This window comes from Sorex fumeus, unplaced genomic scaffold, assembly GCF_029834395.1.
Source record: "Sorex fumeus unplaced genomic scaffold, SorFum_2.1 ptg000095l, whole genome shotgun sequence".
Taxonomy (NCBI): domain Eukaryota; kingdom Metazoa; phylum Chordata; class Mammalia; order Eulipotyphla; family Soricidae; genus Sorex; species Sorex fumeus.
The window spans coordinates 906919-920488 of NW_026606152.1; the positions used below are offsets into that span (position 1 = coordinate 906919).

The window sequence follows — 13570 nt, forward strand, 5'->3', positions numbered from 1 at the left end:
TGCCACAACCCCCTCTTCAGGTGCCCTACCGTCCGGGAAGTCGGGGTGGCAGAGCTGCAGGTCCTTGCAGCTGCGGGCCGGGTTCTGCTGGGTGCCCAGGGGCCGCTTCATCTGCTCGATCTCCATCTTCAGGGAGTTGAGGGAGCCGAACACCTCCTCCATGCCGTCCGCGTAGTCCACGTAGCTGTCGCCCTCCGCCTCGTCCAGCAGCTGGCTGGCGTCGATGTTCCTCCGGGTGCGCGAGGCGTGCATGGGCAGCGGCTGGATGACCTCGCCCGGGGGGCCCTGCAGGATGCGGCGGCCGGCCGGTGGCCGGGCCAGGTGTTGGCCGCCCTCTGCTCAGCCACGCCCACCCGGCACAGGGGGCGGCTCACCCGCCCCCAACTCTGCCCGCAGCCGGGCCCACGCCACCAACCTGACACCACATCCACGCACACACATGCGCACAGACACATGTACAGACATGCAAACACATAGGTGTGTGCAATACATGCATGCACATGAGCAGAATGTGTGCACGAGGCACATGTACACAGAGAAACACACAGGCGTGTGCAGACACACATGCATACGCACCGTAAAGTTCTGTGCACGAACACGCATGCACACATGAGCAGACACGTGGGCAAGACACGGGCACACAGACACGTGACAGGTAAGTGCAGGCGTGTGCACACATGTATGCCCTCATGCATGTGGACCTGCACATGCACACGTGTGCTCCCCTCCCCCACACCAACATGACTCTTCAGCTCTGCCCACCCCCAGGGTCTAGAAAGTTCCCCCCAAACCTGGACACCCCCCGGCGTTCAGTCACTCACCGGTGGGCCAGGTGGGCCTGGATGACCTGCCTCACCCTTGGGGCCAGTTGGACCCTGGGGACAACGAGAAAAGAGGAAAAGGCCTGCGGTCATGGGAGGGGACACGCCATGGTCATGGGGAGGGGACGCGTCTTGGCCGTGGGGAGGGGTCGGCCTGTGGCCGTGTGAGGGGACACGCAGTGGCTGTGTGCCGGCCCCCAGAGCCTGGCATCAGGATACTTACCGAGGAGCCCTTGGCACCTTTGGGCCCGGGGGGACCCTGGAGGGAGCAGAGGGAGGGCGTCAGGAACAGGTGCCCCCCCACCTCCCACACCCCCGTGAGTTGCCGCTCACCCACTTCCAGCAACCTTCGCTTGTGCCTGCTGGACCCGTCCACATGGGGACAGAGGGGACCGAGTCCCCCACACCCCCAGACCTAGGCCTTGGCCCATGAATCCACATCCTGGGGGGAACCCGAGGTCGAGCCTCCACAAATGACTTCAGGGCCACTTTCTCGTCACTCTGCTGGATCCAGGGCCCAGCCCCCACCTTCCGGCCGACTGTCCCACCCCCCGGGCTGACCACCCCACACATACCGGCATGCCAGGGGGTCCAGGGGGGCCGAGGGGGCCGGAGGGACCAGTGATACCCTGGGAAGGCACAGGAAGGGCAGGGTTAGGAGCACAGCACGGGCAGGCAGGGGCAGGCACGGCTTTCCTGGGGCTGGTTGGTGGCTCCCATGCGGGCGGCACCTGCAGCTCTGCAAACCCCCAGACTGACCCCCACAGTGACCCACCCCAGAGTGACCCCGACTCTGTGACCCACCCCAGAGTGACCCCCACACTGTGACCCAACCCAGAGTGACCCCCACACTGTGACCCACCCCAGAATGACCCTGACTCTGTGACCCACCCCAAGTGACCCCCACACTGTGACCCAACCCAGAGTGACCCCCACACTGTGACCCACCCCAGAGTGACACTGACACTGCTTCCCTGGGCCTGTGGGAACTTCTGGCATTCATGGGGCCCAGGGAGCCCCAAAAGGGCCCATACCCAGGGGTCCCGGCTAGTTCCTGCCCGGGATGAGCCCGGAGGCAGCAGGGTGGACACTGGGGGCGCCCAGCCCCTCCTGGCGCACCTGTTCTCCCTTGGGGCCCGAGGAGCCCTGGGGGCCAGGGAGCCCGCGGTCGCCCTTCTCTCCCTGTTCTCCCGGGGGTCCGATGAGGCCGATCAAGCCCGGGTGACCCTGTGGGGACAAGCATGGGGGTTCAGGTGCTGAGGCCATGCAGACATGGGTTGGAGCTCCGGGGCGGGCGGGAGGCCAAGGCTGGGGGGCTCTGGGCGCACATGTGCCGTGCTGCTCTGCAGAGGGCCCCCACAAACTCTGTTGGCGCTGTGAGCTTGGGAGGCTCTGAGCTGCATAGCCTCACCTGAGGGGGCACGGGGCCCCACCGGGTGTGCGCAGCAGACGAGAGTCTGCAGGAACCTCAGTGGAGGGAAGGCAGCGCCCGTGCCACACTGCGGGCCCACACAGGGTGTTGGGATAGACAGGGCATTGGGGCAGACAGGGCAGCATTGGGACAGGCAGGGCTTGGGGTGGGGGGGTGTATGGGGCATTGGGGATAGGTGGGGCGTTGGGACAGATGGGGCGTTGGAGATGGGGCATTGGGGATGGACGGGGCATTGGGACGAACAGGGCAGAGCCAGTCGGAGCCACTGGGGAAGGCCGAGCCTCAGGACACTCGGCCTCCTCACCTTCTCCCCCTTGGGGCCGGAGTCTCCTTTGAGGCCGGGGAGTCCTGGGGGGCCCTGCAGGGGAGACAGGCATGAGCACGGAGAGCCGAGTCCCCTGCGCCCCACACCCTCCCACGGCAGTGTGAACTCACCATGGGCCCGGGGGGCCCGTCAGCGCCCGGGGATCCTGGGAGGCCTTGCTCACCCTGAAACACAGCGGAGCCCTTGAGCCCCTGCACCCACCCTGCCCCGCCCCTCCCCTGCTGCCCCACGGCCCCTCACCACGGGGCCAGGGATCCCCCGCAGGCCGTCGGGGCCCGGCTTCCCGGGCGCGCCCTGGGGTCCGATGGGGCCAGTCTTCCCAGGAGGCCCTTCCAGGCCGGCTTCTCCCTGCGGACGGGGGAGGGGTCACTGAGGAGGAACAGGCAGCTGCCCGAGGGGCCCAGCACCCCCACCCTGCCGCTCCCCTCCCCAGAACTCGCAGACCTCAGCTGGGCAGGGCCCTGAGCTGGGCAGGGCAGGCTGACCCTCGAGGGGCTTCAGGGAGACGGAGCGTCTCCAGAGCCTGAGGGGTGACGGTGGGTCCCTGCCTGCACCCCATGAGGTAGGGGGCGGCCCCCACAGCCCCCACACTCAGTGTCCACCCTGAGGGAGGTCTGGCACTGTGGGGGCACCGCTGCCTCAATCCTGGCTGGGCCCGCCCCTCCCCCAGCCCCAGCCCTTAGCCCCCCGCACCGTGAGTTACCTTGGCGCCTTTCTCCCCCTGTCTGCCTTCGGGCCCTGCGGGGCCGGGGGGACCCTGCAACAGGAGGATGCTGGTGACTGGCGAGGTGGGCTGGCGGGTGGGTGGGGGCCCCAGACCCCTGCTCCAACAGAGGACCCCGCGGAAACTCTGGGGACACTGCCCACTGCACTTGAGGCCCAGGGCCTCGGGTACTGCAAGCCCAGGACACAAGGCGCGAGGTGCTTGTGGGGGGTTCTCCAGGGTGGTGGGACCCACGGTGTTGGCCGGGAGCTCCTGCAGGAGACACCTCCACCTGGCAGACCTCAGGTCTGCACACGGGCACGGTGGGCCCACCGGTGCCTCAATCTCCACTTGGTTCTGGAGATGCTCAGAGCTCCTGGGTCTGGGTGCTGAGGCACGATCATGGGGTGAGCACCAGGGACCAAGCAGTGGGTGTGAGCACTGGATAAGGAGTAGTGTGAGCACAGGGCGGGGAGGGTGGCCGCGTGGGAGCTGGAAGTTCACTCACCCTCTTTCCTGGAGGTCCGGAGGGACCAGGCTCCCCAGTGGGGCCCGGGGAGCCCTGAGGGAGAGAGGCGTGGTTAGGGGGGCCGCAGCTGGCCCCGACTCTGCCCCGCGCTCCCACACTTCACACAGAACACAGAGGAGCGGCCCCCCGCGGCCTCCCTCCCACAGACGTGCACCCCAAGATGCAGGCGCGTCCCCCAGGCCTGGCGGTACAGCAGGCTGCTGGGTGTCACGGTTGGCTGGGGTGGCCACGTTCCCGACCCAGGGTCAGGTCAGACTTCACGTGGTGCATGACCCCGCTGGAGGGGCCCTGAGCATGGCGCTGCCCAGCAGTGACCTGGGGGCACTTCCCAGGGGCCAGACCCTGATGTCAGGGCTGCGGGTGGGCTCACCGTCTGCCCTGGCTCTCCGTCGTCTCCTTTGTCGCCGGGTGGCCCATCTTGACCCTGCGAGGACAGAGCAGGCGCTCGGACCCTGCCCCAAGGCACACGGGGGCTGAGCCCCCACTCAGGGTGAGTAGAGGAAGGGCAGGGGGTGGGCGCGGGCACTCAGAGTGACGGGGGTGGGGCTGTGCCCCAGACACCTACCGCAGGGCCAGGCTCTCCGGGGGGCCCGGGGTCACCAGGAAAACCAACAGGGCCCTAGAACGGAAAAAGCGTCACGTCCATGCAGGTCTTGGCTCATGGCTACGCCAGGCAACTTCCAGAACATTCCCCAGTCCGAGGCTACAGGCTTTCTCCCTCTATGCAGCCACCAAGGAGCTTTCTGGGGGGCCCACATGTCCTGTACCTCGAGCTTAGACTGAAGCACCCCCTGCTTCCAGAGCATTCCATGGGCCCTACTGCAGCACGATCCAGACCTCCACAGGCTACTGGGGGGCTCCTGGGGGCGCCCACCCCCACTGGTCTCTCCTGGGAGACCCCCACCCCAGCCGGCCTCTTCTGGGGGCTCCGGTGCCCAGGGGAAAGCTGGGAGCTTCAGGACCCCTGTCCTCGCAGGGGTGGGCACCGCGTGGCGGGTCCCACCACACCTAAGGCCACACTCACCGGGCTGCCCTTCGGGCCGTCGTCTCCAGGGGGACCTTTGGGTCCAGGGGGTCCAGCAGCGCCAGAGGGGCCCGACTCTCCCTTCTCGCCCCTCTCCCCTTTGGGTCCCTAGAGGAAAGAGGCATGTTCTCCAGCTGAGCACACACGCCCGAAGCCCCGATGGGCATGGAGGGGCCCTGGGCATGCGCCGTGGCTCAGCCTCACCCCCGACATGCACACACACTCACACACACTCACGCACTCACACATACTCACATGCAAACGCACAATCACATGCAAATTCACACTCATGTACTCACATGCTCACGCACTCACTCACAGGCACATGCACACTCATATACACTCACATGCAAACGCACACTCACACGCAAATACACACTTATGCACTCACATGCAAATACACTCAAGCAGACTCACCCACAGTCATGCACATGTACTCACATGCACACATATTCTCATGCACACGCATTCACACACATGCACACATGCACTCACATGCACACGCACAAGCAAACTCACTGGCACTCGCGCACTGGTACACTCACATGCATTGACATGCACACACACATGCATGTGCACACTCACACAAGGCTGAGGGCTGCCTCCCAGCACTGGCAGCAGTGGCACCAATACCACAGTCACCCAGGTACAGCCCCAGGGCAGACGGGCAGTCTGGGAAGCAGAGCCGTGTGCCTGCAAAGGCTGGAGGCCACCTGGGGAAGACGGGGACCCGCAGAGCCAACATCGGTGGCCCAGGGCCAGATGGGGGTAGCACTCAGCCAGCTGAGTCACGGGTTTCATTCATACCTGCATGCACACACATGAACAGACATGCACGGATGCGAATTACGCGTCCGTGTGTGTGGACCTGACCCTGCGAGGACAGAGCAGGCGCTGTATGTATGCATACATGTGTACATGGCAGAGTGTGCCCACAAGCACACAGATGCACACGTGCACATGGAGAGGCATGCGAGGTACATGTAAGACATGCACAGACTGGTAGATGTACTCAGAGACACATATGGAGATGTGTGCAGAGACATGCACATGCATGTATTCACAGAGTGTGCACACACACATGTAGAGTCACATGCACAAACACACATGGAGAGTTGTGCACAAAGACACGTTTGTACACAGGCATATGTGTGCACGTGGAGAGTCGTGTATACCTGGAGAGGTGCACACATACACACAGGTACGTGGAAAGTCACACAGACACATTTTGTATGGAGTTGTGCACACAAACACACCTGTGCCCAGTAGAGATATAAACATAGGCATACACAAGCAGACGAAAAGGCGTGCACACAAGCACACACGTGCACAGGAGAGATGTGCACACAGGCACACACACCACACATATGTACACATGAGAGATGCACACACAGGCACGCTCACCCCTCCCTGTTTCATGCTGTCTTCCTAGCACTCACCGGGGGCCCCCCTTCTCCAGGAAGGCCGGGGTCTCCAGCTTCACCGGGCTCACCCTGAGAAGGAGAGACCTGTGGTCACCGAGAGGCAGACGGGGAGGAGGGTGGTGACAGCCAGGTCCTCTGGCTGCTCCTGGGATCGGACAGGAGGTAGATGCAGGCAGGGACATGGAACCCACAACCTAGAGCTCCAGGGACACCACCAAGGGTGCTCAGGTGGGGGCTGGGGGCAGGGGCTGTGCAGGCTACGTGGAGGGGCAGTGGCGGATGGCACCTCCCAGCAGGTCACCAGGTTTCATAGGAAACGAGCCACGATGTGGACTTGGCCCAGTCTCAAAGGCCAGAGTCTGAACATTCCAGAACATTCTGCAGTAAGGCAACCGCCAGGGACAACAAAGGTTTTCACGCGGGTACATGTGAACTCCGACCAGGGTCCCAGCTGGGCACGGCACAGGCACCACACACGTTTGACCAGGTACACAGGTGCCCGCATGTGGCTGGGCCACACGGACCCAGGGACCAGCATGCTGAGCCGGGCCCTGCCACTGCCAAGGACAGTCAGGGATGGAGCCAGGGACAGGGCTGGACACTGATGTGGTCAGGGCAGGAGTGGGGATGGGGCAGGCGGGGCAGGCCAGAAGCTCATGCCCGGCCCCAGGGCAGTCGCCTGCATGGCACGGCAGGCCCTCGTCCCACTGCTGTCACCTTTTCTCCCACGGCTCCAGGGTTGCCGATGCCTCCAGGAGGACCCTGAGGCCCGTCAGCACCTGGGGATCCGGAGGGTCCTCGGGGGCCGGGGGGACCTGGAGGGCCCTGCGAGAGAAAGGAGGCACCATGAGCACAGAGAAACGCCAGCTGCCCGGCCCTGGCCACCGGGCACTCACCACTGCCCCTCCCGGCCAGCTCTCACTGCTGTCCCCCAGGCCCCTGGCCAGCACTCACCATCTGCCCCACGTCCCCAGTCTCGCCCTTCTCGCCCGGGGGTCCCGGCAGGCCCTGTGACAGAGGGTGGGCTGAGACATGCAGGGCTGAGACTACCCCTTCCACCTCCCCAGCCCCTCCCCGGGTGACCCCCTCGCCCACCCACCCCGTTTCCCTAAGGAGGTGACCCTGCAGGGGTGTGTGACAGGACTGACCCCTGCCCTGCCCACAAGAGCACCAGGCCCCGGGGGACAGGGAGGGGCGGGAAGGGCGGAGTGCGGGGAAGGCGGACAGTTGTGCTGGTACCTGGAGCCCCACGGGCCCGGGGGGCCCCGGGAAGCCTCGGGGTCCTTCGTCCCCTTTCTGCCCGAAGAGGCCCTGCTGGCCGCGAGGCCCCGGCTCGCCGTCGGCTCCCTGCAGACGAGCAACGGGGGTCAGGCGATCCTGCTGCGCCTGGGGCTCGGCCCCCCAGGTTGTCCCGCTACTTACCGAGGGGCCCGGCTGTCCAATGGGGCCTTGTGGACCAGTGGGCCCAGGGGGACCCTGTGGGGAGAGACAGGGAGGGCGGGCGGCCAGGGTGGTCAGCTCTCAGCAGCATCAGGGCCTCGCTGGGGGCCGTCACCACCCCCACACTCCACAGCAGGCCTGGGAGCCGCTGGGCTGGGGTCAAGGCCCTCTCATGGCCCTGGCTCCACGTCCTTTGCCTGCAGTGACCCCTGACCCCATGCAGGTCCCCAAACACGACACTGGCCCAGGGGTGGGGGACAGGGCTGCCAGGGGCTGCTAGGACACTGTCCTTGGGAAGACATTCCCACAGGACATGGTCCTAGTCCCCGAGGCCTGGGCACGGGACCGGGGCACTGGGGACAGACCTGGGCACGGGGACAGGGCGCCAAGGGCATACACAGGCAGCACACACACAGGCACTCCCCACTCACACACGCACAGCACACACCCACAAACACATAGGTACACACTCCCACACATACAAACATAGCATACACCCACAAACACAGGTACACACCCATGCATACAGGCGTGCACCCCCATACACACGGATGCATATACACGGAGACACGGAGATGCACCTGACACATACACACAGATACACACCCACAAACATACCCCAGATACTCATGTAGTACCTTATTCGTACAAACAGGCACACGTATACCCCATGCATACACAAGTCCTGGTCCTGGTCCTGGTCCTCCCGTTGTTCATCGATTTGCTCGAGCGGGCCCAGTAACGTCTCCATCATGAGACTTGTTGTTACTGTGTTTGGCATATCGAATACGTCACGGATAGCTTGCCAGGCTCTGCCAGGCTCTGCCGTGCGGGAGAGATACTCTCGGTAGCTTGCCGGGCTCTCCGAGACGGGCGGAGGAATCGAACTCGGGTCGGCCATGTTGGCCACTTGTAAGGCAAACACCCTACCGCTGTGCTATCGCACAAGTAGTAACCACAAAAAGGCACACCCCAATTACACATATAGCACACCCCCCATGCACACATACAGATACATAGCCATGTACACACCAGCATACACATACACACGTGCTCCCAGATACACATTCCCCCATACATGTAAAGCGATACACACCACAGGTCCATATGTACCCCCCTGTGTACACACACAGAGAGGTGCCCAGCACACCAGACTCGCCCCAAGCACACATGCACGGATATGCACCCACCCACAGACACAAGCACACGTGCATGTCACATACTCACTACATCACAAACATGCTCATGTGTCCCACACGTGCAAACACGTGTGGAGACACCCAAGCAGACCCTCCCATGGACACAATGCTCACATGTGCCTGTACCACATGCACACATCATGCGCACACGTGTACACAGCTGGCGGCAGGCACATACACCTGTGTGTGCACAGATGCGCACGCACGGAAACACACATATGAACAGACATTCACGATCCAGCAGACACGCCAGAGTGCACATGTGCCCTGATTCCTCCACGTCAGCCATGGGCACTGTCACGGGCACACGTGTGCACAGCAGGCGGGACCGGGTGGGAGCCCCCCGCCGCTTCCTGGGGGCCACGGGGCTCGGCAGTGACCCCACCCCACCGAGCAGATGTGCGCCTACCTGCTCGCCTTTGTCGCCTTTGCTCCCCTTCTGTCCGGGCTCCCCGATCTCCCCCTGCGGACACGTGGGGACCCCGTGAGCCACAGCAGCGCAGCCCCCAGCGGCCCCTCCCCGCGAGCGCCTCCGGGCACAATTTCATTCCCTCTGGGAGGCTGAAAGGAACGTCTGGATCTGACGCTCGGGGCCGCAGCAGATTGGAAAATGTGGTAAAGATGCTGATGAAAATATTTACTCTGGTGTCAAACGCACGACAGGCCGCGGAGGAACAGACGCCCCAGTCACTTGGCTCGGGAGCCGCCAGCCCGCGGCCCCGGGCGCTGTCACCGAGGGCTGTCACGCACGCTCGGGGACTGCGGGACTCCCACTCAGTCCCCGCTGGAGACCGACCCGCACACGGGGACACGGGTGGGCGCCCCCAAGCCACCCCCCGCCGCATGGCTGCCCCTCCCCCCGCGGCACCGCTGCTCACCTTGTCTCCGTCCTCCCCGGGGGGACCCACGGGGCCAGCGGGACCCGGCAGCCCCACGGGACCCTGGAGACCGTCTCGGCCAGCAGGGCCTGCAGGTCCTTTCTCGCCCTAGAGCAGAGGAAAGACCCCCGTCAACACAGGCCCAGTGGGGGTGCATCCTACCTGCAGCGGGGCGCTGCAGGGAAGGGCTGGGGCAGGAAGGGCCTGCTGACAGGGAGGGCCCACGACGGGAAGGGCCCACGGACGGGAAGAGCCCACGAACGGGAAGGGCCCACGGATGGGAAGGGCTCACAGGCAGGAAGGGCCCACGGACAGGAAGGGCCCACAGACAGGAAGGGCCCACAGACAGACAGGGCCCACAGACAGGAAGGGCCCACAGACAGGAAGGGCCCAGGAGCAGGAAGGGCCCAGGAGCAGGAAGTCAGTGCTTGGAGAGAACCCGTCACCACAGTCCTGACAGACTTCAGCTGGGGGCACTGAGGGCAACCAGGCCAGCCCCCACACCCTCTTGTTCACTGAGTCAGAGGCAGGGGTACTCTTGCCGGTGGGGAAACTGAGGCCTGATCTGTAAACAGCTGAGCTAACCCCAAGACGCCCCATCCCACATGGCACTTGGTCGCCCGTGGGGTCCTGGGAAGCACCCGTCCTGCCCGTGAGTCAGGCCCAGGGAGGGTCCCCGCCCCTGGAGGTGACCTGATAACCTTCCTGACAGAGCCCAGGCCGGGGGGAGCCGGGAGAACATACACAAAGGGCAGGGGGCAGGGTGGGGGCACGGCGACCCCCAGATGTGTGCGGATAGGCAGGGGCTCGCTGGGGCCCGTTGGGGCAGACTCGGAGCTGTGGGCTTCCCCCAGGGACACAGCTGAGCTTGGCACTGGGGCCTGAAGAGGCCGGTCTCCCCTGATGTGCTCGGGTCACCGTCCACCCCCGCCCTCCGGGGACGAGATGGGCACTGCCCAGCGCCTGGGCCGAGACTGGCCGACGTACTCACCGGTGCGCCCTTCTCTCCAGCTGGCCCTGGAGGCCCCTGAGGCCCGGGTCTCCCCGGGATCCCGATGGGTCCTGCAGCCCCAGCCGGGCCTCGCTCTCCTGGGGAGCCCTGTGGGCACAGAGCGGCCATCAGCACGGGGCGCCTGCCAGGCCGGCCCCCAGCGCAGACTCAGCTACGTTTCCCCGGCCCAGCCGGGCGCCCCCAGTTCCAGCCAGAGTGCCAGGAACACGCCCTGGTGCCCGCCTGGCCCTCTGGGCCCTGCCCTTTCCCGGGGTCCCGCCACCCATGCCGCACACGTCCAGTGGGCCAGCAAGGGTGAGTTACGCCTCACGCCTTTACACACGCACCCCCCAACTCTCAAACAGGGGTTTTGTTTCACACTTGGGTAGTGGGTGGGATTGTGAGAGGGGGGCCCAGGAGTCGCCTGGCCCCCAGACTGCAGTGGGGGGCTCTGCGCTCCAGGAGGCCTGTGGTGGGGGAGGACCAGGAGGCCGCTACTCACCGCGGGGCCGGGAGGTCCGGGGGGACCCTCGCTGCCCTTGAGTCCCAGCGCCCCCTGCGGGACAAAGAGCACGTGATGAGGCTGGGGCAGCCCCCGCCACGGTCTGCCCCGCCCCCCGCAACCCCAGACCCCACTTACCACTGGACCCGGAAGTCCTCGATCTCCGGGGAAGCCGCGTAGTCCTGGGGGGCCGTCTTTCCCGGGGATGCCGGCGGGACCTGGGTCTCCCTGCAATGAGAGGCAGAGGTTCCTGAGGCGGTCTCGAGCCGCCAAGTGCGGCGAGCTGATCGAATGGGGTCTGCCTGGGGGCCCCGGTGGTGCTGGTGCTAAAGGAAGCCAAGTTAGAGCCGGCAACTCCCAGCTCACCTGGGAGCACCCCACAACTCACACAGAGCACGGGCCAGCTCACAGGCGGAGCACCTTCCAACTCATGGGAGCAAGGCCCAACTCACACAGGAGCACTCCAAGGTCTAGAAGGTGAGCTCACCTGGGGGAGTACTCCCAGTCCCGAGGGAGGCTCAAGTAGGCTGGCTGTGTGGGGTTCGGGGATGGACACCTGTGACTTACAGTGCTCCGCGGAGCCACACAACACCCCGAATGTCCTCTGGGCCCAACTGGGCTGAGCAGGAGCTGAGGGTCAGTGGCTGACCTCAGCCTGTCCTTCCCCTGCCGTGGGTAGGGCTCTGAGAGCACTGGGCAGGGCTCTGAGAGCACTCCTCGATGCCCAAGGTCCACGCAACACTGCGATCTTCCGGAAACTCCCTGGAGTCTGTGTGAGCGTGGGGTCTCCAAGCTCTTGGCTTCCCCTTCAAACTCAGGGAGCCCCATTTACGGCTGCAGATGCTGACCTACTGCAGCTGCGCCTGCATCACTGCCCTGCGTCTCTCCGTCCTGCATGTGTCTTGCATCTCTGTCCTGCATCTCTCTGTCCTGCATGTGTCCTGCATCTTTGCCCTGCATCTCTCCATCCTGCACGTGTCCTGCATCTCTGCCCTGCATCTCTCTATCCTGCACGTGTCCTGCATCTCTGCCCTGCATCTCTCCATCCTGCACGTGTCCTGCATTTCTGCCCTGCATCTCTCCATCCTGCACGTGTCCTGCATCTCTGCACCTGCTCCTCTCTGGATAACTCTTGCTGCCTCAGTAATTACGCCCTCGGTGTACCTGACTCTCATCTCTGCGCCTGCATCAGGGCTCTGTCTGTCTGTCTGTCTTCTTGCGTCTCACTGGACCCGTATCCGTCTGCAGCGACGTTTCCCTGAGCCGCATTCAGAGCTCTGCTGCCCGCGCCAGCCCCTGGCCCTGCTCGACCCACACGCGTGACCTCGGAACCGCGCAGACTCGGCCAGCCGCTGCCCTCTCGCGCACGCGCGTGCCCACGTGTGTATTTCTGCAAGCACTGTGCATTGGCTCGGTGGCACGGGCCACGGACTCGGGCACTTTCCTCAGGTTCCCCTTTCTGCTGTTGGCTATTTCCATGCCGCACTCTTCTGTGTGGTTCCCGGAGGAACCTGGAGGGACGGCGACTTGTTAGACGCTGACTCGCAGGCTGTGTCCCGGCTGCCCAAGAGAGCCGCTGGGAGGGCAGGAGGCGTGCGTGCTCGCTCTAGCTCTCTCTCTCCCTCTCTCTTCCTCCCTTTCTCTCTCTCTCTCTCTCTCACACGTTGGGCACTCATGAGGGGCCCCTTCCGCTCCATCCGTGTCAGGTGTGGAGTCTCCTGCGACTGACCCATTTCCGGTGTGACAGAGGACAGGCTCGGGACACGGCCCGCATGGCTGCCCCCTGCCGCGGCCCCACCCACTGCCGCTCAGGCCCACCCTGAAGTGACCACGCTAATGGCTTAGGGCAAAGAGGGAGGAAACGCCCCAGCGCGGAAACTGTCCCTCGGGAGAGCGGCCTAGGGGAGGAGTGGTCACTTACCTTTGTCCCTTCTTTCCCAGCCACGCCCGGGAGCCCCTGTTCACCGGGGGGCCCCGGGGGCCCCGGGTGGCCACGCTCGCCCATGGGACCCGTCTCTCCGGTGGGGCCCTGTGGGAGAACAGCGAGAGCGGGTCAGTCCAGATCGCCCGTGGTGGTCGCGGCCCAGCCCGCCAGCTCCGTTCTGGGTTGCGGGGCTCCGCCATCTGGCTCCCCCCTGCAGCCCACCCGCCGCTTCCCACCAGCCAGATGAGAGGGCGTGTCAGCAGTGAGACCGGCAGGAGCGCCGCAGTCACTCAGTGGCCACAGCAGCAGGCATGACACCCAGAGACAAGGGCTGGCCATGCAACCCACTGAGCAGTCCACCCTGGCCTGGTGCCCCCA

The 13570-nt window shown here is 64.9% G+C and overlaps 1 protein-coding gene across 1 annotated transcript in view; it reads right to left on the reverse strand.

Moving 5' to 3' along the window:
* Nucleotides 1-13570, reverse strand: part of COL5A1 (collagen type V alpha 1 chain) — a 72185-nt gene that overhangs the window by 8558 nt on the left and 50057 nt on the right. Inside the window, exons 39-62 of the mRNA XM_056132719.1 lie at nt 13190-13297; nt 11407-11496; nt 11269-11322; nt 10767-10874; nt 9776-9883; nt 9307-9360; nt 7681-7734; nt 7498-7605; nt 7213-7266; nt 6976-7083; nt 6274-6327; nt 4835-4942; nt 4376-4429; nt 4181-4234; nt 3790-3843; nt 3282-3335; nt 2819-2926; nt 2689-2742; nt 2558-2611; nt 1941-2048; nt 1397-1450; nt 1045-1080; nt 822-875; nt 30-285 (exon numbers count right to left, since the gene is read on the reverse strand). Of these exons, the coding sequence (XP_055988694.1) occupies nt 30-285; nt 822-875; nt 1045-1080; nt 1397-1450; nt 1941-2048; nt 2558-2611; nt 2689-2742; nt 2819-2926; nt 3282-3335; nt 3790-3843; nt 4181-4234; nt 4376-4429; nt 4835-4942; nt 6274-6327; nt 6976-7083; nt 7213-7266; nt 7498-7605; nt 7681-7734; nt 9307-9360; nt 9776-9883; nt 10767-10874; nt 11269-11322; nt 11407-11496; nt 13190-13297 (1948 nt within the window). The remainder of the gene's footprint in view (nt 1-29; nt 286-821; nt 876-1044; nt 1081-1396; nt 1451-1940; nt 2049-2557; nt 2612-2688; nt 2743-2818; nt 2927-3281; nt 3336-3789; nt 3844-4180; nt 4235-4375; nt 4430-4834; nt 4943-6273; nt 6328-6975; nt 7084-7212; nt 7267-7497; nt 7606-7680; nt 7735-9306; nt 9361-9775; nt 9884-10766; nt 10875-11268; nt 11323-11406; nt 11497-13189; nt 13298-13570) is intronic.